At 38.7% G+C, this 25,357-nt stretch overlaps 1 protein-coding gene across 3 annotated transcripts in view; it reads left to right on the plus strand.

Moving 5' to 3' along the window:
- Positions 1 to 9,217, plus strand: part of LOC144642464 (uncharacterized) — a 27,111-nt gene extending 17,894 nt beyond the window's left edge. Inside the window, exons 19-26 of one of the 3 annotated variants that reach the window (XM_078501421.1) lie at positions 114 to 289; positions 1,477 to 1,619; positions 2,878 to 3,661; positions 4,256 to 4,288; positions 4,530 to 4,672; positions 4,797 to 5,266; positions 5,530 to 6,723; positions 8,446 to 9,217. In XM_078501421.1, coding sequence (XP_078357547.1) covers positions 114 to 289; positions 1,477 to 1,619; positions 2,878 to 3,661; positions 4,256 to 4,288; positions 4,530 to 4,672; positions 4,797 to 5,266; positions 5,530 to 6,723; positions 8,446 to 8,556 — 3,054 coding nt within the window. In that variant the 3' untranslated portion in view covers positions 8,557 to 9,217. The remainder of the gene's footprint in view (positions 1 to 113; positions 290 to 1,476; positions 1,620 to 2,877; positions 3,662 to 4,255; positions 4,289 to 4,529; positions 4,673 to 4,796; positions 5,267 to 5,529; positions 6,724 to 8,445) is intronic. The other 2 variants (XM_078501422.1, XM_078501423.1) reach the window with 2 other exon arrangements.
- The last annotated feature ends 16,140 nt before the right edge of the window (positions 9,218 to 25,357 follow it).

Genomic DNA, 25,357 nt, shown 5'->3' on the forward strand with positions numbered 1-25,357 from the left:
CCGGCAAATCGAATGTTTGTCCGGACAAATTGTCATCTTGGCCGGACATTGTCCGTTGACTGAAAGTTATTTTGAGCCCTGCACTGTATGTTAATGTTGTACATTGCTTTTAGCTTAAAGCAGCTGGAATTGTGCCACCAGTGGATGTTCTCAGACAGATTGTTTTGTCTCTGGAGAAGTGGATAGAAAATCCAACTGCCTCTATTGAGCCTTATATGGCAATGCGACGTGCATGTGCTGGAAATCAATCTGATGCTGCCAACAAAGGAGAAGTCTCAAGTAGTGACAAGTAAGTAAATTTCCCTGTTGCCTGGTAGAGACATGGCTGAAACTATGGCCGAACCCTTTGCTTGCAGTGTGAAATCCCATGGTGTTTAAAGCTAATTCGAAAGGCAAGTTGAAGTTCATTTAGATCCTGTCAAAGGCTGATGGTTAATCTGTGCTTTTGTCTAACTAACATAAAAATCTCGATGATTTGGTAAGTGCAGAATGCAATATGGAACAATTGAAAGTATGATATTTTATATATGTTCGTGTTTATTTGCTTTATTTTACTTTCGGAAAAACTGTTCACAGGCTACTTGTACTCTTTCCCAGGTGTTCCTTACGCTAATCTTTGCAAACGTAACACGACACTTTTGTTCGTTTGTAACAAAATACTTTTGTCTTCCTTGAAAATGCGATAACATGAAACTTTTGTTTTTTGTTTGTTTTACGGCGGCATCGATGACATTTGTTTAATTTAATTAAGTTACGGTTTAGACCTGCACGAAAGACGATTCTCAAAAACTAAAGAAACAAATCTAATCAAAAAACATCTTTTTCGACAGGTTTTTTAAAACGCAGTACAGCTAGGATATTTGTTTCCTGGTTATCAGGTGTTCACGCCGAAAATCCCAGTGCAAGTTTTTGCATACCTAATTACGAAAGCGCTGTGAAATTCTCAAAATCTAATTTAATTAATTTGCGGTTTTTACTTGGCGCCACGAAGTCTGCAGGAATCCTACCACAAACACGCAATACAAGCGATGTTCATGAGAGTTCCAGCAAAAAATGTAGACTAAACTGCGCATGCGTTTGGCGTAAAGAACGTTGCCCTAGAACGTCGAGTAGTACCACAAGGAGAGCAAAGGGTTTTCTGAAACAAATATATACGTTTGAGATCTTCATATGAAAGTAACGTAGATGTGCTCCAGGTTTTACCTAGAGGTACGGTCAGGTGCTCCCCACCCCCACCCCCTCCACAAGGAATAATTAATTAATTGATATTAATTAATTAATTGCTGATTAAAAGTTTACACCATAGTGCTTTAGCGCTTGAGGGGTTTAGGGGTTTATCACACGACTGCCCACCAAACCATCACAAAAGTGCATTCTGCACTAAAAAGTAAGAAGGACAGAATGGCTTGGAAAATTGTGTGTGGTCACATTCTGCTGTTTGTTCTCTTAAATGATCTATGTTCTACCTTTTTCTAGCAGAACATCCCAGAACCAGAGCAAAGGAATAGTGTGCCGCTTTTTTAGTACTCCTCATGGTTGCCGTAATGGAGACAACTGTAGATTTATTCATCCTCAAAGCAGTGTTGAGTTGTCAGCAAATGCTAATCCAGTGATTTCAGGTAGGTTTTTCTGCAAAGTAGTTTTAATGAGGTTTGCTTAAGGGGTGGTCCTTCTTAACTACAGATCTAGAGCAGTTGCTAAGGAATTGCTTAACATGGTTTTTGGTGGCAAGCTATTTTGAAGCATTGCTAATGCTTAACGGTGAATTTTTGGTGGGAGGACAACTGAATTGAAAAAATTGATATTGCGCACGCTTCACTAGTGCCAGTCCCAAACGGCACGCTAGAATTTGAAATCCCTAAAACTTTTGAGAGAAAAATAAAGTTCCGATTTTTTTCATATAATTAGAGATAGCATATCTTCCTTCATAATCCTTTGTATGGAATTACCATTTACATGTAAGAAAGAAACGCTACTGAAGAAAGTCCAAAAATACGAGTCTTTATTACGCCATAACTTTAGTACTAATGCGAATTTCCTAAAAATCATACGAAGCATTAAGTACATGGACGTTCTTTATCTGTTGATACTGATTTTAATTCTTATATCTAAACGCCCTTTCAGTTTTAAGATTTTTTTTCTATTCTGGTCACGTGACTTGTCAAATATGGCTGTGTTTTGAAACTTTTGAAGGACTCTTCAATAGAACTAAGTTGTGCAAAAATCTTATCCATAGGAGGTTCGGTTTCCAAAATTTGATGGTCAGAAATCTTTCTTAGCAACGAATTAATAGTTGAGAAGGAGCCCCTTAAGGTTTTCTTTTGAAGTTAGTGATCATAAAAAAAAAGCAACAATAGTCAACGTCTATAAAGTCAATACCACGTCTTATTTTTCACTGTGGTATATTTGCTGTGGCAAACCTAAGGAAAACCAGGGTAAATATGTGGCATCTCCTATCGATACCAGGGCTGAGGCAAAACTGCAGCAAATGGGTTTATTCTGATGCTACAGCGTCTGTCACAGTAAGCTGCTTGGGCTAGTGACATTGTTCTGACTTGATGTCTATTGTTTCAAACCAAGGTTCAGGGCATTGGTTGTATGAGTGGATGTTATACACTTGATTATTTCTGTTTTGCTGGGTGGTTATCGTGTATGAAAATAAACTTAGCAGCAAACGCATAGCTTAAGTCATGCAGTAAGTGATGCTTTTGGTTAACTGCTGCATAACAGACAAAATTGTCCTCTTAGCATTTTGCATGGAGGAAGTGATTGTCAATAAATTAACTGTGACATCAGATAATCAGGTTTTTGGTTAAAACATGCAGGTACTGTACAACATTGCCATGGTTATACAATTCAGGCTTTTTGACTCAACAGAAAGAACGCCTGGACACCGCAGTGGGTCAGTGGGCCATGATCAGTCTGGAAACCCTTTTGTGTTTAAGGATCCAGCTTCCTTGACTGGACAGGCAGTTGGACCAGTTGTGTTTCCTCCTGCTCATGACCAACAACATACAGCTACTAGCAGTAGTAGTAGCATTCAAGTGGGCGTCCAAAATCCAACTGCTTCTTTTGAGCCTTATATGACTGGACAGGCAGTTGGACCAGGTGTGTTTCCTCCTGCTCATGACCAACAACATACAGCTACTTGCAGTAGTAGTAGCATTCAAGTGGGCGTCCAAAATCCAACTGCTTCTTTTGAGCCTTATATGACTGGACAGGCAGTTGGACCAGTTGTGTTTCCTCCTGCTCATGACCAACAACATAAAGCTACTTGCAGTAGTAGTAGCATTCAAGCGGGCGTCCAAAATCCAACTGCTTCTTTTGAGCCTTATATGACTGGACAGGCAGTTGGACCAGGTGTGTTTCCTCCTGCTCATGACCAACAACATACAGCTACTTGCAGTAGTAGTAGCATTCAAGCGGGCGTCCAAAATCCAACTGCTTCTTTTGAGCCTTATATGACTGGACAGGCAGTTGGACCAGTTGTATTTCCTCCTGCTCATGACCAACAACATACAGCTACTAGCAGTAGTAGTAGCATTCAAGCGGGCGTCCAAAATCCAACTGCTTCTATTGAGCCTTATATGGCAATGCAACGTGCATGTGCTGGAAAACAATCTGATGCTGCCAACAAAGAAGAAGTCCCAAGTAGTGATAAGTAAGTAAATTTCCCTGTTGCCTGGTAGAGACATGGCTGAAACTATGGCCGAACCCTTTGGAACAAGACATTTTGACAAATAACAAATATTCCTGATTGCATGATTGGATGTTTTCCACAAATAACATGATCATACACAAAAGTATAAAATAACTGAAAAAGGGAGGAAAACCCTCATTCTCTATGCCCTTCAGTTGTTTTCCATGGTGCTAAATTTTATGATTAGCAAGACATAAGTACTACACAACATATCATAACATGAATTTTATTTCAATTCGAATTGTAGAGTAGTGTAAGGTTTTTTTTAACAAATTTTAAATATAAAAATTTTTTTTATTTTTTTTTTTTTATGTGAAAAAAAATTATATAATATTTTTTTTTTTTTTTTTTTTTTATTTTTTTTTTTTTTTTTTTAGCCCCCCCCCCAGTACTGCCTGAAATCATGTGCACAATGGCCGCAAATTTCACAAGGTGGATGCACAGGTGGTACTGTAAGGACAAAGATGGAAATGTGTCATTTATTAGAAAAGACATTTTTAAAGATGTTAGTTGTTATTAGTTGGTTGATAAAATAATTTTGTGATATTGTTGCAGAGATACAACAAGTTCTGAAGCATCTTTAAAAAGGTAACTAGCAGAGTAGTTATGCAAAAAAGGGTTATGCATGCAGTTTGAAATCCCATGGCCTTTAAAACTTTTTGATAGGCGAGGTGAAGTTGATTTAGATCCTGAAAATTTTGAAAGGCTGATAGTTTATCTGTGCTTTTGTCTAACTAACATAAAGAATGATAAGGTCAGAGTGGCGTGGCAAATTCTGTTTAGTGACATTCTGTTGTCTTTACAAATCTATGTTTTGTCTTTTTCGTAGTACAACATCCCAGAACCAGAGCAAAGGAATAGTGTGCCACTTTTTTAGTACTCCTCATGGTTGCCGCAATGGAGAGAACTGTAGGTTTATTCACCCTCAAAGCAGTGTTGCGTTGCCAGAAAATGCTAATCCAGTGATGTCAGGTAGGTTTTTCTGCAAAGTAGTTCTAATGAGGTGTGCTTAAGGTTCTCTTTTGAAGCTAATGATCATAAAAACAAAAGCAACAATAGTCAATTAAAACTCTACCACGTCTTTTTGACTCAACAGAAAGAATTCCTGGACACAGCAATGGACCAGTGGGCCATGATCAGTCTGGAAACCCTTTTGTGTTTAAGGATCCAGCTTCTTCGACTGGACAGGCAGTTGGACCAGGTGTGTTTCCTCCTGCTCATGACCAGCGACATACAGCTACTAGCAGTAGTAGCATTCAAGTGGGCATCCACTCAGGTGGACCCTTTACCTCACTAGCATGGCAACGTCCTGTTGCCAGACAAGCATCGGGAGGTGGGCCACATCATTTTCAACTTGCAGGCGCAAGCCACTTTGCAGGTACAAATCCATTTTCTATGAACATGCCTGGAAGATCTCACAGCATGGACGGTTTGTTGGGTGTCAGGAGAGCTGCAGACCAAAATCGTCAACCACACTCTGCCCCTATTGTGCCTGAAATGCCAGCAGTCAGTCACTTTCAGTTTCCTTTGAAAAAAAGCATCCAGTTTTACTTGCCAAGGATCAAGGTAGGCATTAACATTATTTTTGGGGAGGGAAAATCAGTTATATGTTTTATCGGAACTGTCCAGTTTAAGTGCTTGTAGTTTGTTTTTTATGTTCAATTAGTAAGGTGACTTACCTGAGAACATGTTTGGTATTTAAAAAAGTAATTTCTTAGGAGAGGTGGTTGTGCAGAGACAATGGACTGCAGTTTGGTAGTATCAGTCATTAAACTCGTCTGTAGCATGTCCACAGTGAAAATCTAACTCAAGCACTGGTTATTTTGCAGCATGCCAGTGAACAGCAGAGATGGGAAGACCTTGGTTATGTCTATGTGGCCATGAAGGATGAAAATGTGGAAATTGACTTTGGTGTTTTAGAGGCATTTTTCCATGCATTCGAAAACAACTGCACCCAAACTTTAGGAGAATGTTTTGAAAAGTTTAGCTCAAAGATACACCATTACCTGGAGCAAAGAATGCCAAACCCTGAACCTGGCCAAAGTCCAAGTGCTTTGTTAGATGATGATGACAAATATTTCTTTGGTCAGTTAGGTGTGGCCTTGATGTACCTGAGTTACAGCAAACAGCTGTTCAATCAGGGCTATTCTGTGTTGCATGTTTTGCACAACTTGAGCATTAACTACTCATTGTACACTGCTGAATTTGGGGTCCAGGGAAGGCCACTGACGACTACTGAGGTAGCACTGACAGCGGCAGACATGTGTCTTCGTCTTAATGAACCTGTGTACAGCAGTGCTTTGGAAGTTCTTCGTGGTACAAACTATGCTCTTCCAGCTGCTGGAAGAATTCTTTCATTTGTGGAGGCTGATTGGAGAAAGGGTGTGTTCCATACTTTGTGTGAGCATTTTTTAAGTACCAAAGAATTTCATGTTGTATCTGAACTGCTGGATAATGTCGGAGATATTGAAATCTTTGGTAGCGTTGAGGTAAAGGCTCTGTATAGTGCTCTCCTTCATGGCTTGATCAAGAACAATCAAATAGATGATGCGGCAAAGTTTCTCAAAAGAATGGGAGAGAATCGTATTTCAAGAGAACCAGAGTTAGTTAGAGCCTTGGTTAATGGCTTTGGAGATGCAGGGCGTACTCAAGATGCCAAGCGCCAGTTTTTGAGTGGCCTGTTCTCAGGGGTGTATCCTCCCATTGCTGCTTCAGTCAACCCTTGGACGGTTACTGTTACAGTCAGCTATTCAGCTCTAGAAAGCAAGCTTTACATTGAAAAACACTTGAATACCATTCAAGAGTTCATTGAACAAAATGCCACTAGAGGTCGTGTATTGGATGACAATTTCTATAGACCACTGACAGTTGTCATTAAATCAGATCAGGTGCCCAATTTGTACAGCAGCCACAATTACATGGGGCATGATGATCTCATCCGTGCTTCGCGTGAAAAGGTTAGAGCTGTGTTGACTGATGACTTTAACCCACCCCTCTCGTTTGTGCCGCAAAGTAAAGAGGAGGTAAGTGAGGATGAAGACAATTTCTTAGTTGCAGTACTTTTAACATTTTTAACATTAGTTTTATTGAAAATGTCACCTCTGTCACAAAGCGTAATTAGCTTTCATTTCAAAAAACAAATTAAAAAATTAAAATTAAAACCAATAAACAAAGGCTTTCATCATGCATACGTGTATGTACATTGTATCATAGCAGCTTAGAGGAAAGAAAGGAGAGGTGTACATAACAAATTCTTTTTGACATTTAGAATAAACTCGTCTCTAACAGAATAGAAATTAAAAACATTTTTTTTTATTTTTTCTAAAAGGTGAAGTTAAGATTGTTAAATATAATGAAAGTATGAAATTGAGTTAATATTTACAATAATGATTAATCAAAGTGTTGCCATCATAACTGTTCCATACCATTTAGTGGTGATTGTCTAAATGCTCTGAGTGTTTTTCTCCGGGTTCTTTGGTTTTCCTCCCTCCACAAAAACCAACACTTGTACAGTGATGCACAAAAACCAACACTTCCAAATTCCAATTCGATCTGGAATCAGTGGGATAAAGAAGAGCCACTGTGGAAGATCCCACTGGAAATTCCTATTATTTATTATTATTTAGTGGGTATTGTTAAACATTTTTATAATGAAAGTATAAAAATTGAGCTTATATTAAGAGTAATGATTAATCAAAGTCTTGCCATTATAACTGGTTAATACCATTTAGCGGTGATTGTCTAAAAAATAATATACCATTTAGTGGTGATTGTTAAATGTAATGAAAGTGTGAAAATTAGCTAATATTAACAAAGTTATGCATTTTAACTGTTCGATACCATTTAGTTACGAAGTAACTGTTTCAGTGCTAAGTTGAAACTAAAAGAGGAGAATGTCCGGCTGGGTGCCACTAAAGCACAAGAGAAGCAAAAACGTTTAAAATAAAAAAGAAGGGTTTAAATGTTAACACTAATAATATTTTGCTTTCAAGGTGATGGGAAATGATATAGATATGAGCAAATGTCTTTCAAAGGCCAGAATAGCTTTCCAGTAAAAAAAAGGTTTTCTTTATTAGATGCTCTGCTGGTTAATTCAATTGTTCTTTGTTAAGAAAATAAAGGTAATCTCCTTAGTTTGAGAGTGGGTCACATAACATAGTTATCAACATCATTGATCATGTCTTTAGAACCGCCTGAATAGACCATTTTGAAGTTGCTTGTTGCCTCTGTTTTAGTTCCTGGTGCGAAATCATTCAGTCTTTTCTTGCACTTGGACTTGCTTTAAAGGATCCTAGTCAGCCTCCGCCATTTTCTCTGCCATCTAAATTGAGACATTTTGCATGTTGAAACGAAATCCATCCTTGTGCGTTTACTTTACTGAGGTCTTAAACTGTCACAATTTTTTTTTCAATTATTCTATCATTTTGTTTGTTTGTTTGGAGTGGAATTTGTCATTTGAACTTAAAGGATCCTAGTCAGCCCTGCCATTTGATGCCATCGAAATTATGAAAATTGTATGGCAAATCGAAATCTTATTGCACTTGAAGTCTGTTGCAGTTCTGTTTAATTACTTTTAGCAGTTGCACAGTGATTTCTTTCCTTTAGACACAATCCGCGCATGTAAACAAAAACAGGCGTGGCTGAAAAGGGTCCTTTAAAGCAGAGTCAAAAGAAACTTGGAAATGGCCTTTTGTCATTGTCTGAGAGAATGAAAGTATCGAGGTGTGGTTATCTTTCCATAACAGGAGCTTGTAGTCAGTGCCATGAGTCTGAAGCGGTGGTTTAATGCCAATCCTATCAGTGGACGGTTTAAAGGGGGCAGTTTTGGTCGGGCTACACCTCAGTCTCTTATTTGAAGAAGCACCATATCTGCAACCAGGTATGAGTTACGTAGTGTCCTCAAATGGTCTGGAAAGTGAATCCTGCAAAGTGAACAACATGTTACCTGGCTTGTCATCAGGATTTTCTGCCTTCTTGAAAAAATGTCAGGTAGTGGGCATGCAAAGTTCCCCAAGTTTATGTAAAGACTGGAGACTACCTGATTATCCATTACAGTGATGCAGTAGAAAAAGTTAAATGCATTCAAAGATATGAACATTGAACTTATAATGCAATTTAAGTGTACCTGAAGTTAGAACTTTTATTTTGGTTTGCCACCTTCAGTGTGGATTGCAAAGTCTTGATGTTTTTCAGTGAGTTAAAGCTTTGTAAATACAAACTAGAATCAGTGCAATTTACCACGAGCTGGTGTGGAGATGAAATTGAAGCGATGTTATTGTTCTTGGATGACCACAGTAGTTAGTCAAACTTTTAAAGCTGTGGTCCTTGATTGTTTGTCATTAAATTTTGTTAAGCTATTCAGGCAAGTGCCATTTTGAATTCAAAGTTACATAAAAGACAAAAATACTAGAAAGCGGATGTGTTCTTGGCCATCCTGTTTAGCAACCAATTATCAGGTTTCCCAGAAATCATAAAAGTGTAAGAAGGCTGGCAATTAAAGATATGTGTTGCAAATTGTGTAATTGGACAGTGTTATTTTGGAGCGGTTATTACAAAGCTCTGCCATGTTATCTATATTGCAAACCAAAAGGGTGTTAATATGCAAAATAAATGGAGGTACTAAAAAAGTTGTCCACCTTAAATCTTATTCTTTATTATCACCATCTAGGTGATAATGAACTGAGCAATAACTGTAGCTGTCTGCTTGTCTTTGGATAATTTCTCAGTTTGATCCAATTTTGAGTCTGCGTCACTGTGCTCTTCACGGTATCTAATCTTATTGATGCCCATGAACTGCTAAGGTGATGTCCCCTTCCTGTATGCAAATGCCCAATGGGAGTACGTTACTTCCTCCAACTTTAAATCTAAACAATACCATCCTCTCTATATCTTTGGAAGAGGAAGGACCTTATTATGTTTGCCATTCTTGGCTGCTGCTTATCACAAGAGCAGATTAAGTCCATTTTATTCCAGCGGTAAACTCAACTGAAGCAATTCTACAACGCTAACTTCTTTCTCTCAATTTGTTGTTGAAAATGCAATGAAGGGGGGTCTGGTCACACTAGGCTGGCAAAATTTTTCAAGCTCTACCAAATCTCAAGCAAATTTGTCCTGGCCATTGGTAACTGTTGTTGCTTTAGATACAAAAAATATTTTTACAGCGAATAGCAATCAACTTATTATTATTGTGCTGTGTGATGACACCTGGTTTTTGAAATTCGATCAAACATAAAATAGCAATGCTCCAGAGCAACATTTCCAGTGTTAAATTTCTCAAAGATCCCAGTTGTTTACCCTGTTCTGTAGTTGGGGCCTGCTTGTCTTTGTGTTGACTGTTTTCTCTGAGCTTGATGTACTGCTAGCTGAAAAGAAAGCTGGATCTAACCAAAGAATCTGTCTAGGCAACATGCTGGAACTTAGCAACATCATGCATTTTAAGAGCTGTATTCATTGTATCATAAAATGGTGGTTTTCAAACTGAACTGTTTTCTGTTCAATTCCTTTCTTTGCTAATACCCTTCATCCGATATGGGTTTCACACTGAAGTAAATTACACAAATTGACACTTATGTGACCATTTTTTTTTTAGTGTTTTTGTTTTTTACTGCTATTTTGAAAGTGTCAAGCATCAGTTGGGAATTTTTTCTTACCCGCATTTGTTGTTTCATATGCAGTTTGTCTCTTGCAAATGTTTCATTTACCTGTACCTCCTTAGTAGTCTGATTTTGGTATTTTCTGGAGGCCATTTTTAGATATTTGGAATGGTCATTGTAGAGATTGACTTGGAATCTTTCCTAGGTCATAAAAAGGTTTTATATTGCTTCTTCTTGGACAAGGTGTTGGTAGGGACCTGCCATACAAGATTTGGCCATTAAGTAAATTGGTCTCTTGTGTGAGCGTCCTCACAGTAGTTGAAGTCTGGTTTCTTTGTCTGATGGTTTGTTATCGAGTACTCAGCTAATGGAGTTAACAACTGCAAACATGTAACATCAGACCAAACAGTTGGCCAGCTCCAAAGTAGGGCACCAGCTGTTTTAAAGATTGGTAGAGTTTGCCAGAATTTTTTCAAGGTAAATTACTCCAGTTGTCAAGTGCTGATACTGAAATCTTTTGCCTAGTGTGACTTATCCCATGGGCTAATTTGTATTTTGTTGAGTGTGGCTTGGGAGCTATATGTAAGTGAAGTTTTTTTATTTACCAGAAAAAAATATCTAAAAACATTTGGTGTCAAAAGTGAAAAATGTCATTGGTAAATAACATGGTGAATAAAATGTTATTAGGGGGAGCAGGGGTGGTCTTAGTTTCCCAGACTTAGCATCAAGTGGGTTGAGTTTGTTGTTGGTTCTCGTCCTTGCTTCAAAGGTTTTTCTCAGGGTCCTCCAGTTTTCCTCCCTCCATGAAAACCAGCACTTCCAAATTCCAGTTCAATCTGGAAAGAGTGAGCAAATAGCCACTTCATGGATGTGCCCCTGCAAATTCCTATTTATTTATTTATTTATTTATTTATTTACTTATTTATTTATTTCCATTTTATTTAAAATGGTTGAATGCAAGTGCAACTTTGTGCTGTTATAATGCACCATGTGTATATGCAACATACACCAAGTGTATGTGTGACTTAGGGCAGTTGCCATAGCGGATAATTCCCTTAAAATTTTTGTGTTCTTGTAAAAAAAACTCAATGGATTTTATACATAAATGCAGCTGATGGTAAGTCTAATGACAAATTTCTGGAAACTTTTTTGTTTTTTGAGTGTGCGAAGGGGAGGGGAGGGGGCATTCTAACAGTAACCGCCTGGGGCCCAGAATAAACAATGAATAGCCAATAGCTCACAGAGATTTTATTACCAATTTTGTTGGGACCAGCAAGAAGCTTGGTCCTTCCCCAAATAACTGGTCAGCTGAAAAAATGTACTTCAGCTGTTATTAAAGTACTGAAGAATGAGGCTTTCCATTGGGCAACCCTACGAGTAATTCCTTTTGACTCTTACCAAAGACGAAGCAGTTTATTAGCAAAGGAGTTGTGAAAGAAAGGTCAAAGAAAGGCATAAAAGAAGACTGCAAACCTGCAACCCTTTCAGGATGGAAAACCAGAACCTGCTGCAAAACTTGTAGGTGGCCAAGGGAGCCCTGATCGTCTGCAGGAACCATGGATGTCCCTTGATTTTTACAATTTCATGAGACCTGACCTTTCAAAAGCTATTATGACTGCTGTGAATCTGTCTCCAAAAGTCTGCAAGCGGTCCTGCCTGATGGTGGACTTACCATCAGTGAGACACCCAATCCACAGTTGACCATTAAGCTTTTACTCAGCTTTGTGAACATAGCCAAAGAGAATACCTAGGGCATTTAGCATACTGCTCTCTGCACCTGCAGCAAACCTTAGGAAGTGACTTTCTAAGCTTTTAGTGTGGCCTGCATCATCTAAGTGACAGCAATAACCAGCTGAGTAAAATTGTAACAGCTGAGTAACATTGTTTCTGTGGCCCTGTGATGGGCACATCAGCTTGAGCAATAACCAACTATTGACAATACAAGCACAGTTCCTTTCAACATTGATGTTTACGCCACAAAGGTTGATAACTCTACCATGAGCTTCCTGAAAATGCTGCAGACAAGTGGACTAAAAAATGAAGTCTTTGTGCTTTTACTTGTTCAACAAGACTGCTACAGAAAGTTGCTGATCAGCATTTGCTCAAGCCTCACTACCGTCTGCGACAGTCGTTCTCTAGAGCTAGCCCTTTCAGTTGTTTTTCCCCTTTTACCAGGAGTGCTATGTTTTAGTTTTTTGTTGTTGTTGTTGTTGTTGTTCTCATGTTTTGGTTGATTGACATTGCTATCTGCTACCAATCTTAGTGATGGAGTGATTAATGATTTATTCCTCTGCATTTTATTGTATGTTTTGCTAGGTGTCTAGTCAGCCCCTGTCAGCTCTGAAGGTAAATAAATTTTATTAATTGATTAATTTTTGGCCTATGTTGAGACTAAGGTTGTGGCATGTGCTTGCTACTGCGACGGGTTATGATCATTGGGATCTCCTTTGATGGTTTACGCTGGTGTGGCTTGGCATGAAATGATGTTAAGGAGTGTTGTTGCACACATTATTTACGTGGAACAAATTTGCTTCGGTTGGTTCGACAAATGGGGACAAACTGTTGCAAGATATTGGTGTTAGAGTGCAGCCAAAATTGGTGCATCCTCTTGTGACAAATATAGTTTAATGGGTATTCTTAAGCTGATTGCCAATGATGTTATGGCTGGTTTACACGTGACCAAAATAAGAAGAGCAAGAGTATTTTGCTTAAACAAAACCATTGATGTAATCTCTGACTGTTTTTGATCAGGTCTTTCAACGTGATAACTTTGTTATTGGTTTCTTTTGAAGTATGTCGCACTTTAGCAGATAAGAATCACTCCACTCTATTGTGTTAATTAAAATTTTAATTGGTTGGGTTCTGGCTGTTACTGGAAAAATTTAGGAGGTTAAGCTGTTAAACAACCACACCTTAAAACAAGATACAAAAGTTGGAAAGAAGTGATTTATATACAATGCTGATTGTATAAAAAAGATTTATGTAAAGGAAATATATGAACTGAACATTCCATTGTGTTGTCATCATCAGGGTAGAAAGGAATACCATACCAAAAAAAAGCAACAAGGCTTTGGCTTACAAAGACATCTATTCAATTTACCTTATTGCCTGAAATTTTCGTGACACATTAATTTCACGAGTTTTGAAATTCCAGAAATATTGCAAAATTTAAGTGACAGGAAAATAACATGAGCACGCACACTTTTTGTCAATTATTAAGAAAGGGTGAGGTTATTACCTATGAAACGTCTACAAAATAATATTTTTAACTTTTTTTGAGGCAATATCTTGGTCCTCCTCGTCATAACTGCTTTCTATGTGCACTCTTTTGTTCAGTCTTCAACTGTCCATTTACTGTGAGAACTGCTCTGTTGTTACTGTTTGCATTTGGTCCCGCCGTCATGTTTTTGTCAAGTTTGATGGTATTGTTTATTTGATAAAGACATATTTAATTCAAGAACATGTTAAATAACATTGCCAAGGAAATGTAAATTGTGTTACTAGAAAATAAAATTAAAGTTATTCAAAACAAAATTTGGCAAAATCGCGAAATATGTGCATTTCAAAATTGTGAAATGAATGTGTTGTAAAATTTAACGCTTTGGAGCACGACGCTCAACTCAGTAGGACCTCGTAGAACACAATGTAGATCGCAGAGTCATGTAGGCACATCTAGAAACATGTAGTCACACGTTGGTAAAAGGTTGTCCCTTACTGCTTTCTGAGTATAAACACCGTTCTGAAGCTAAACTAAACTTCGTACAAAACACAGGAAAACACAGGCGCTAAAACACAATGGCGCCATTTTCTACACATGTTCAACAATCTCCCGCAAGGAACGATGGGTCTAACAAGCGAAACCGCTGGCTAAAGCAAAACGTGAATCGTAGTGAGTAAAACATAATAAAAAGTTCCCAACACAACAATTTCATGTAATAAGGTACTTAACATATGACTTACAAAGCAAGTCTGAATTAACATTTAGCATAAGATAACACGAAGGTTTACATACTAATTTCCCTAAAAAGGATTGTAGACTTAAATTGTTTAATAAAGAAAATGGACAATTCTAATAATGAATGAATAAGTTATACACACGGCTTTTAACTATTTAAAAGATCAAAATCACCAAGCGTTTCAGATGTGTTGTAAAAAGGAATAGTATAAAAATTCTTCCCTGGTACAAAGAAAACATAAGTAACAAGGCATGATTTACAAAGACATCTCATCTGTTAGAAATTGCAATATTCAATCACTCAAATGTGACAACATTAACAACAGAACCAGAAGCCGACCAGTAACAAAAGGACAGATGTTGAACAAGAAAATGGACCACAGTCAGGGCCCCCCAATTTGTACATTAACACACAAGCGTTTCAGATGTGTTGTAAAAAGGAATAGTATAAAAATTCTTCCCTGGTACAAAGAAAACATAAGTAACAAGGCATTGATTTACAAAGACATCTCATCTGTTTGAAAATGCAATATTAAATCTACTCAAAATGTGACTAACATTAAACATACAGATAACTCAGAAGCTAATGTACCAATTAACCTTGAAAAGGATACTAGATGTTTGTTTAACAAAGAAAATGGACCATTCTATGTCAGATTGATTTCCCACCTAACTTGTTTTGTACGTTAACACACAAACTGGTGTTCACGACTAGTTCAAAGTTTACCTCATTTATTGTGTTGTTGGTTTTCATTCTTGGGAGGGGAACTTAGCTAGAGAGCCCTGATCAAGACTGTAAGTTATTTTAATTCAGGTAATGTATGTGTTGTAAAAGCTTCCCAAAATGTTGCACACTGACCTTCTTGTTCACCAGGTTAAAAATGGCATAAATGGCTTAAGTAGGGGAATTTGACTCTGGAGGCACTACATTTACACAGAGGTTGTCTACATGGGTGCATTTTGTGTCACATTGCCAGCAGCAAAAACCTGTTCTTTTCCATACACATGGGCATGGTTGTGATGTCATCTTGGTGTGAAATTCTGAAAATTCTAAGTAATTTGAGGGTTAATAGTCTGCCTGGCAATTAACTCTTGATTCCACTAACCCCTGCTTTTACTGTGCTCTTTGTGCACTGAAAATAGGACTTGCCTCAAGGGTTTTGCACTGTCTTTCAAGCTGAATTATAATCGAGCAGAATTCTACAATTAAACGAGACTTTCCTGTAAGTTGAAGTTTGATTAAGATTCTAGCTTAGAAAAAGTTTATCACTCTATCATTAGTGATTTTCTTCCAAACTGCAAAATTAGCAGCAACCTGCTCAGCCTTAAAGTTTTGGCATAAATTATGTAGGTAGTTTAAAAGATTGGGTAAGAAATTGGTAAAAACACTTACAGAGTTTTTTATTTGCAGTAGTTGCTTCATTATTTCCTCTCGGCATCGTGGTTTTTTCCTTTTGAAGGATCTGTTTTGTCCCTTGAATAAAAAATCACTCTTGGGACCTTTAGAATAATGGCCAGGGTGGCCCGAAGAACGTTGACCACCTGTATAGGTGGGTCGGTGGGGTGAGTGGCTCACACTCATCCCAATTTTACTGGATTCTCTGGCGTCTCGGAGTTTCTTGTCAAGATCATCCCCAAATAGGTACTGACTGCTTAGAGGGACTTCTGCTGAACATATTGCAGAATATTCTGATTTTAAAGCAGGTTTTATTTGCTCCCTGCGAAACTGAGACAACTGAGTATTCAGATGTCCAAGCATGGCTATAGAATCAACTGACTGAGTGATGGCCTTAGAATTATCAGTTGCACTGGAGGGGTTTTCGACCAACACGTTAGTTGTTTGCAAGGTTGCAAAGGTAAATTTACGTATAACCTGCTGCAGGTTGGATAGCTGCAGATCCGTCTTTCTTTTCTTAGAGTTCAGTTGACTCCATATTTCTGGGTTAACCTTTGTGCCCTTTATATCGCCACAATTTTCCGGCCGTTTGTACTTTTCGACCAGGCTTTTTATTTTGTCGGAGGACAGTTTTTTATCCCATCGTTTAGATATGAGAGTCTCTTTTTTTTCGAGAGTCGTCGGTTGGGTTTTTTTTTGGTGGTGGGTTGGAAAAAAAAAAGTGGGGGGGGGGGGGGGGGGGGGGGGGGGGGGGGAAAAAAAAAAAATTTTAGGGCGCAAGAAAGAGAAAAGAAAGAAAAAAGTTTGACTGCAACGTCAGCCAGTGCTTGTTTAATTTTTTTGTCGGTGGCATCGTTGTAAAAGCCGTTGGCGATATCTTGGAGAAGCTTTGTCTCCGCGGTTGAGTTTTCCCGCTCTTTTTGGCCGCTGGCCTGAGGGCGCTCGGTGAGCTTTTTTAAATCGTCTTCCTCATCAAATTCATCACTTGCATGAGCACTGAGATCATCATCAGGTGGATAACTCTCGCGGCTCCGTTTTCTTGGCCTGCGAGTCGTGTTTTCAGAGTCAGACCCGGATTCAGAGAGATCCGATTCATCAGCAGTTCGTTTCGATCTTTTCTCGCCCGGTGGGCTTTCGCTTCGTGGAAGCAATTTTTCTGCTATTTGCCCTAAAAGGCTGGCCATGTGACTCATGTTTTTGTCCGTTTTCTCCAAGTATTGAACAAGGCCTTTGTTAATGTCTGGAGTAACAACTGTGGGCGGTTTGGCAGAGGCGTCCGCCTCATGGCTGCCTTGCGAAGTACCGTCCTCATTCATTTTCTCAAATTAGAGAATCTTCCAGCTGTGAATATAAATTGCAATTATAAGAATCACGCTTACCTTCCTTTCCAGAGTAAGATCTGAGCTAGGTAGCGGTAGGATGGCTAAGATATTCGTAAATTTGTACTGGATAACACTCACAACATGCTTACCTTCCAGTGAAATGCTAAGCACTGACCAGCATCACGCATGTGCATCTCGTGTGACTACGTAGTGACGTAGACTGATGACAAGATAGAATGAGGTTAATTCCTCTGTCGTTTTTTATTTCTGACAATTTTCCTTTCTTAATAATAATAATAATACTTTATTCAAACACACACATTGTATCTGAAAAGGAGGACCATAAGGTCATCCCTATTTAGGTCCCCTAACTAAAATTACAATCTAACATTTAAGTTCTTGTACCACAGAACCTGTTCTTCAGCACAACCCTTTTCTGACTGACTCAAAAAGGCAAAATTCGACAACATTGAATGTTTATTTCATATCTTAAGTACTATTTACGGCCGTAAAGGCCACAATATGCCAATTGAAAGTGTACAAAAAGGCCTTTTCAGATATAAATATATCCCATCGTGACAGCCCATAATTCAGCATAAATTATTCATGATAATTGTTTAAAACGTTTATTTTCCCAGATTGATAGATAATTGTACAGAGATGTTCCAAAAGAAATTGTTTCCTGTCATATCTTCAACGTGTCCTGACAATCTGGCTGAAAAAGATAAAATCTAGAATTATATTACACAACCTCTGTCAGATGGGATGGAATAACTATCAAGTATGTTGCTTCGTGATCATAAGATAACTTTGGGCTGAAGTGTCTTTCCAAAAAGGTGGTAAAATCCGCCTTTGGTTCCCATGAGTGATGCTGAGATGCTGGATCATAAAAATCACCGCCATTTCCCGACACATTTGGTGCATTTGGCCGCTTTCGGCTTTATTTCCGCTTTGAGGTTCAGAAATGTCGGTTGGTGGCTCATTAGCCCCTACAGGTGGCTATAAAGCCGTACCCAAACCCCCATCACAGTGAACCATCAAAGTGAACCATCACAGAGGGAGCGTCATTTGAGGATCTCTGACGTTCATGAGGGCTTGGAGGAGGAGAATGCCCTGGGTCGCCATGCTTAGTTCTCAAACAAGATCTCGTGCATAATGATGATGTTTCTTGCTAATTAGGGCATTCTTGCTCATTGAGAAAAAAACAGAGAAAATAGTTCCTAAAAGAGAAGCGACTACTAACCCAACAAACGAAATGACTCTAAAAGAGCCAAGGTTAGCTCTGAGATGGCCAAAAAGGGAGTAAAAGAAACCACTTACCTTTCTTTGTGGTCTGCAACACAAGGGAAAAGATGGAGGGCTCAGATGCCAGCAGTCTATTATATGATCGCTGGGAGTTATGGTATAACGTCATGTGTGACATTTTCTTACCTAGGGGGTACTGTTGTATTTTCTTTTATTCTAGATGCGTTTTAGAGTGGTTTGTAGCACGGTAAATGGGATTCTACCTGACGTTACTTCATGTATTTATATTCAATTCACTCCCCGCTCAACCGAATATAAAACATTTATAATGTACAGTAGGTAACCACTTTTAGGGGTGTGTCAACACGAACCGTGTGCGACCCTCTTTATTATGTCTTACAATCACAAATACATAAATTTCGCAAACAGAACATGGCGAAAATAAGGACAACTAATAACAACTATAAAGTTTACAAAAATCGGAACACCTGCTAGTACAATATAAATATGATAACATGATAATCCAATACTCGAAAACGCTAATCAAACTTAGTCATTGGGTATTTAATTTAGAGGGCGAACTGACGCGGTCGTAAGACTCGAATGAATACAAATGAAGACAACGCAATATATATACACCCAACACCCCGCTAATGAGGCATTGTACAGAATGCCACATAACACCCCCAAGACTTTGTTACATAACCCATGATAAATTCATTTATATTCTAATTCGCTCCCCGTTCAACCAAATATAAAACATTTATCATGTAATAGGAAACCACTTTTAGGGATGTGTCAATGCAAACCGTGTGCGAACTAAAAGAACGGGAAAATAAATTAAATACCCAATGACAAAGAAACAGACAACAAAGATGAAATATTATCCTTAATGTAGCCATCTTTGGCTTAATCTGATTTCCATCGCCCGTGTCTCTTAAACAATCTATCAGTGATATGAGCATTTGCTGCAGCAGAAGCGCCTCCAGCTCTTAAACTATGAAGACCGTAGTCACATCTAGGAAGACCAATAGCCTCAAAAGCGGAAAAAACTATCTCGCACGCTCTTGAATAGGACAATGCATCAGAACCACGGAATTTGTAAGATCCATCCCTACTACAGAAGGTAAGCGGACGAAAAATAAAGACTTTGCTATCTTCTAAACATGGTGGATACCCAAGCGAGCTTGTAGCTAGAAAAGGCCAAAAAGCGTTGGGACGGCCAATAAGGGACGACTAAAGTCCCAAGAGGTTGTACAACTTTACTAATGCAATGCACTGGCGGAACCAACCAATTATTCTCTCCAGTCCATTTGACTGAAAATGCATCAACAGCTTTGGAGCCCAGTACACGAAACCTAGAATAAAACCTAGAAAGATGGGCATTGGATGCCTTCGCAAATCTATCAACAGTGTGAGGGCCCCAGATACTATCTAAGTGTGCAAAAAACCCCTGGGTTGTACACCAGTCATCGAAATCTATTGCATTGCTAATTTCATCAGCACAAGCATTAAGTTCTTTCCATGTGGAGCTCTTAGCAGCCTTGCATGGACTCCACATGCGATGGGAAACTTTATTAGTGTCAACAAGATAAGCGCCACAAGCTACATTACTGGCATCGGAAAAGCTAAGTAAAAAAGGCGCCTGATAAGGCAAAATAAGTCTAGATTTAAGGCTAACAACATTGTTTTTCCAGGAAAATGTCTCTGAAAGGCAATCGCTATGAAGCCCGATATTAAAACGAGAATCCCACGATGGTCTGGAATCTATGACCTTGTAAAGAAAACGGGTCTAAAGACGGGTCAAACTACCCAAGACCGGTGACGTGGACATAACATGACCCGCAATAGAGGCATAATCCTGAGCCGTGACATATGGAGCCAATCGAAGAAATTTGTCAATAAGTGCAATGAAATTCGAGATACGCTTGTCGGTTGTATAAATAGTACCAGAAACAAGATCCCAGTTCAAACCCAACCATACAAGTGACTGGGTAGGTTCCCATTGCGATTTGGAGGAATAAGCCATAAACCCAGCATTACTTAACGATGTCTGCACAAACAACGAATTCCCTTTGGCAATTTGCAATGACTCACCCTTGCCACACCCATCGTCAAGAAACACAACTATTTAAACGCCATTAAATCTCCAAAACTTAACAAGCGGTCTGAGGCACTTGGTAAAAATGTACGGGGCCAAACTAAGACCAAAAGGAATAACTGTAAAACAAAAATATTAACAGTACCGTAAGAAACCCACGAAAAACCCAAAAATGTCTGATGATCAGGGAAAATATCGAAATGGTGATAACCAGACTTGAGATTAAAACTAAAAAGGAAATCACCCTTCCTGACCTACGAAAACAAAACTCTCCAATCTTCGCACTTGAACTTCTGCTTCCAAATAAACTGGTTAACATGCCTCAAATCGAGAATAAGCCTTTTCTTACCAGACGACTGAATAGACACAGAAACAGGGTTAACAACATGAGGAATGAAAGGCACCTCGACAACTGAATGATTGACAACTAATTCAGAAATAGCCGACTCAACGAAAGATGCATTGTCCAAAGCTGACTTATTGTTATGAAAAGACGCCTTACAAGGTGTACTAATGAAAGGAATACGCTAACCAAAATAGATAGTATCAATAACAAAGTTATAAGTGCCAATACAGTCAACACTCTCTTAATGGACACCTCTATAAGACGGACACATCTTTAAGACGGACACCTGGTGTTGGTCCCGTCCAGACCATTTTTCAGTCATTTTACTATAACTAAACTCCCTATAAGACGGACATCTCTCTAAAATGGACAGTTGGAGCCAGTCCCGACGGTGTCCGTTTTAGAGAGAGTTGACTGTAGTATACCAAAAATCCAGTTTCAAAAGTCTACCCTTAGGTACAGGCCATGCAGAGCCCTGTTCAAATTCAAATAGATTGCGATCGTAATCGAAATCGACTAGTAAACTAGAATCTCTTTCTCTAAAAAATTCCAAATTAGAAAGAGACATAACTACTAAGTCTAAGCGAAAAAAATTAATACTTTACTTGTTTGGCAAGTTCTCGGGAAGGTTCTTATTTACCTCCAACACTTGTGGACAAACCAGCATTTGAAACACCAGAACTTGAAAGACTGAAACGTGAAAAGCTACGGCAGTCAGACTTCCAATGGCCTTGATGACCACACACGAAGCAGATGTCGCCGGACTTCGCTTTGCTAGCTGTGAAGGGACGAGAATTGGACCTGAAGTTAGGTTGACGATGGCCAGTTAATGACGTGTTGGTGGAAGAAGGTTGAAACTGCTTGCCTGTGGACTTCCCTTTCTGTTGCTGATGCTCTTTACGTTTGCGAAGGGCAAAAAGTAGAAAGGCAACTTGAAGAGTATTTCCTTGCATGTCAAGACTGTATGCTTGATTGTGTTGCCCTTGTGAAGCCACGTGCTTGAAAATTTATCGATCTCTTACCTTGATAGTTCAATCCGATTACAGAGCTGCCTGTCTTAATTGCTTTCTTCATCACAGGAAATGCCATCTTTGTCGTTATCGAAAAGAATGTTTAGGATGTCTTTTGGATGAAAATATTTGACACGTGATGCCCTCGCATGCCGACACCATATTTTAACACAATAGGTGACCAATATTTGTTGGGCCCATCAGAAAAGAGTAAAGTGGGGGGTGAAAAGTTTGATGGTCATGTCATTGTATTCACACCAAATGTGGAATTGTGAGGGGTATGAGTTTATCAAAATTGTACAGAATTCATTCAAGACAAATCTAAAGACAAATGCTTGAGCCAAAATGGGGTTGGGGACATGCTTAAAAATATTGATTTTATTCCTCCAAAATGACGGGAAATGCATTTATAAATAGCAATCTAGATTTTTAAATGTTCCGTGCTGTAGTTATCAGATATTCACATCAGCTTTCAGTGTTACCTGCAAAGCACCTTTTTATTAATATCCACCTTTTGATGCGCTAAACAAACAAGATGGATCGAAATCAGTCATTCACAGCTCGCTAGCATGGCCTTCTGAACTTCTGGACTCATTCGCATGAAACCAACAATGGCATGCATCGGTTTTGATTGGCTCATTTCAAACAGCATGTCTAAAAACAATGTGGGAAGTTAAAGGTAGAACGATACACTGAGAGCAGGTGTAAATTCACTATCAGTAAATTGAAAGATCCTTGACTGCAGTTCTACTGTTATCAACCCTTAATTACTATAACTAACCCAGAAATCCAATTATTTTGCCTGAGAATGTTGTCAAATCAACGGGATAAAAAATATAACGAAACGGTGAAGTAATAAATAGTGACTGATATTTACTGTACATAGATACCTTTAAGATACCAAAATTTCTCTTTCTGTTACTGTTGCAGTCTGTAAATTTGTTTGCAATGTCTAAAAGAGAAAGTCTGTGTGTTCTTTCTTTGTGTCTGTTTAAAATCGTTAGATTGCTAAATCATTCTTGGGTCATTGTTGATTGAAGCCATGCTGGGCATGGGCAGTTGAAAATGATCTTTCTCCAGCTGTACTGGTTGCCAGGTTTACTAATATTCGGTTGCATATCCTGTGAGTTTGTTACCGACTCTTAAATGTTAACTATTAAACCGTGCTCTAGAAGCACTTTCAAAACTTTCATTTGGGCAGTTAGCATTTCAATATCAATGAATTGTAGTTCTGTGTAGTTAATCTGAAATTGAGTGCCTTAAAAGAGACTCCATCCTGTACAAGTATCAAAACTAGGTTGGTCAATACACTGGTTGCTAGCGTTGAATATCAAGTCAGTAGCTTCCAAGTAAAAGTCCTGTGCAGTTGCAGGATATGTTGGCTCTCCAGTGCCAATTTTTATTTTCCTTAGACTCTGTAAGGCACTGAAAGTAACACGGAGCATTACATAAACCAAATGGCAGTACATAATGCAATCTTGTTTAATAATTTACTTTTTAGAAGTCACTAAAGGACATGTCCCCATGACTTGTCCTGCCACACGTACTTGTGTTGGATACCTTTAGCTCTTCAAACAAATTCAAAATTTTCTCACTCACTTCTGAATAGCAGGAAAACACGTTCTGCTATTTTCAATGGTCTAGGATTCAAGTGTTGCTGAAGGGTTGTGACGATCCCTTGGAAGCTCTTCGTGGCTGGTTTATCCCGTGAAATAAGTTCCCTCAACAATGTGTATGTTTTGCTCCCGATCAAGCTTAACAAGGTTGGCACTTGGCAGTCCTCATCGATGTTGTTTGCTAAGAAAAACTGTTCTACACGTTCCGCATAAGTTTCCAATTTCTCTTGCGTCTCATCAAAACTCTCTATCTTCCCGATAGCAGTCATATTTTCGACGTTTTCCTACAACTTCATCCTTGTCGCCACTGTCATGTATTGGGTTTATTCGAAAAGCACATGGTACAGAGTGCGCATAAGTGCGCATGCTTATAATCGCTGGCTCAATACACTACACTCGCTGTAATGGCAATCTTTTACCACTTGTCTTAACCCTATTCAGACCGGGCTTTTTTGGACCTTCTAAGACCAGGAGGGGGGGGGGGCTTCGGTAGCTCCCCCTATGTAACTTCCAGAATATTAAAGCAATCACCATGAAACTTATAGGATGTATTGTACGTCCAAAACTCTTTCTTTTGGTATACGTCACATGGGATGGTGACGTCACATCACGTGACAATTACATCATAATGTCAAAACAGCCGCCATCTTGGACCGCCATCTTGGATTTCAAAATTTTTCCAAAATGCCAGAAAACCACCCAAAATCATTGCAAAGTGCTCAAAATGAATAAAAATGTGCTTTAAACCCGTAAAAATGTAAAAATAATGTTATTTAAGTTGATTTTTATTAACAGAAACACGCAAAATTACAAATTTGGGAAAACATGCCTGTCAAAATGCCGTTGCCATGGTGAAGTCAAGTTCTTGACACATCATCAACCCTACCAATTTGTTGCCAGATAAATTTTAGGAAAACTCGGAAAGTTTGGCAGCGTTTGTGAAATCTTAAAAAAGTTATTAAAACTTCAAAGTCAGCACGGGCCTCAAAAGCCCCCTCTCCCGGTCTGAATAGGGTTGATCTTGTCACAAATTGATCTATAGTTTAGTGGGTTTTCATCCATCGTTGTCATTGCCTTCCAATGCTCAAAGGAATGCCATGCAGATTGAATGGTTTCTCACTGAACAAGTCATTTTTCTTTATCCATCCGATGGTTCACTCATCTTGGGAGTTAATATTTAAACCGATGGAACTTGATTATTGCAGGCAAATAACACACATCCTAAACAAATCCGCTATTCTTTAACAATCACCTTCCATACATGCTTTTCTTTCCTATTAAAGTACTCCATCTATGGTACATTAAAATATTCTGCACAAACACTTGAGGATTGAACGAGACCCCATTTTACCCTTGGAGCCCTTTTTCTCACTACTGTCATGTTCAGAAGAACCTTTATCGCAATCAGATTTTCTAGAACATATGATCCTTGTTGTCAATGTAAACTCACTTGAAAGTGATACATTGGGCTAAACTTACTTTCATTCTCGTCATTGAGATCATTGGTACTCTCCCCACAGTACAGTGGCTCTGTAGAAGGATTACCACCCCAGATTTTCCTTGGCTGATCAAACATTTTAAACAATTTTGCCATTCTCTCTTCTCGAGCCAGTGTAACTGCATTTGCAAAAGTTTTGGCATATTTCCTTTAACTTTTCTCGAATGTGGCTATACTTTTTTGTAAGTTCTTTGTCGTTGTTCTGTCTACTCTGTATGTCGGCCATCTCATGCTGCCTGACCTCATCTGGTGATGGCAATTTGGCAACAAAAAAGAAGAGATTGGTGAACAGGGAAGGTTGTACACGATTTATATGTGTCATTTTCGCAAGCTTTCCTTAGAGCATCTACAATAGCTTAATCAAATGTGAGAGGTATTTGTGCCCCTCTTTGCAGCCTCTTAGAACAGGAAAAATTGATAAAATTGGCCTTGCACCATTTGTCATTAGTGATTGTTTGCTTTAAGCCTTTTCATACCCTCGTAGCTCTCTTCAAATAACTCGCTTTGTTGGCTAAAAGGTCATCAATTTGTCTTTTGGTACTGGTTGATTCGCATCTTGATACACTGAATATTCA

Source organism: Oculina patagonica, chromosome 2, assembly GCF_052425735.1.
Source record: "Oculina patagonica isolate OP01 chromosome 2, crgOcupat, whole genome shotgun sequence".
Lineage (NCBI taxonomy): Eukaryota > Metazoa > Cnidaria > Anthozoa > Scleractinia > Oculinidae > Oculina > Oculina patagonica.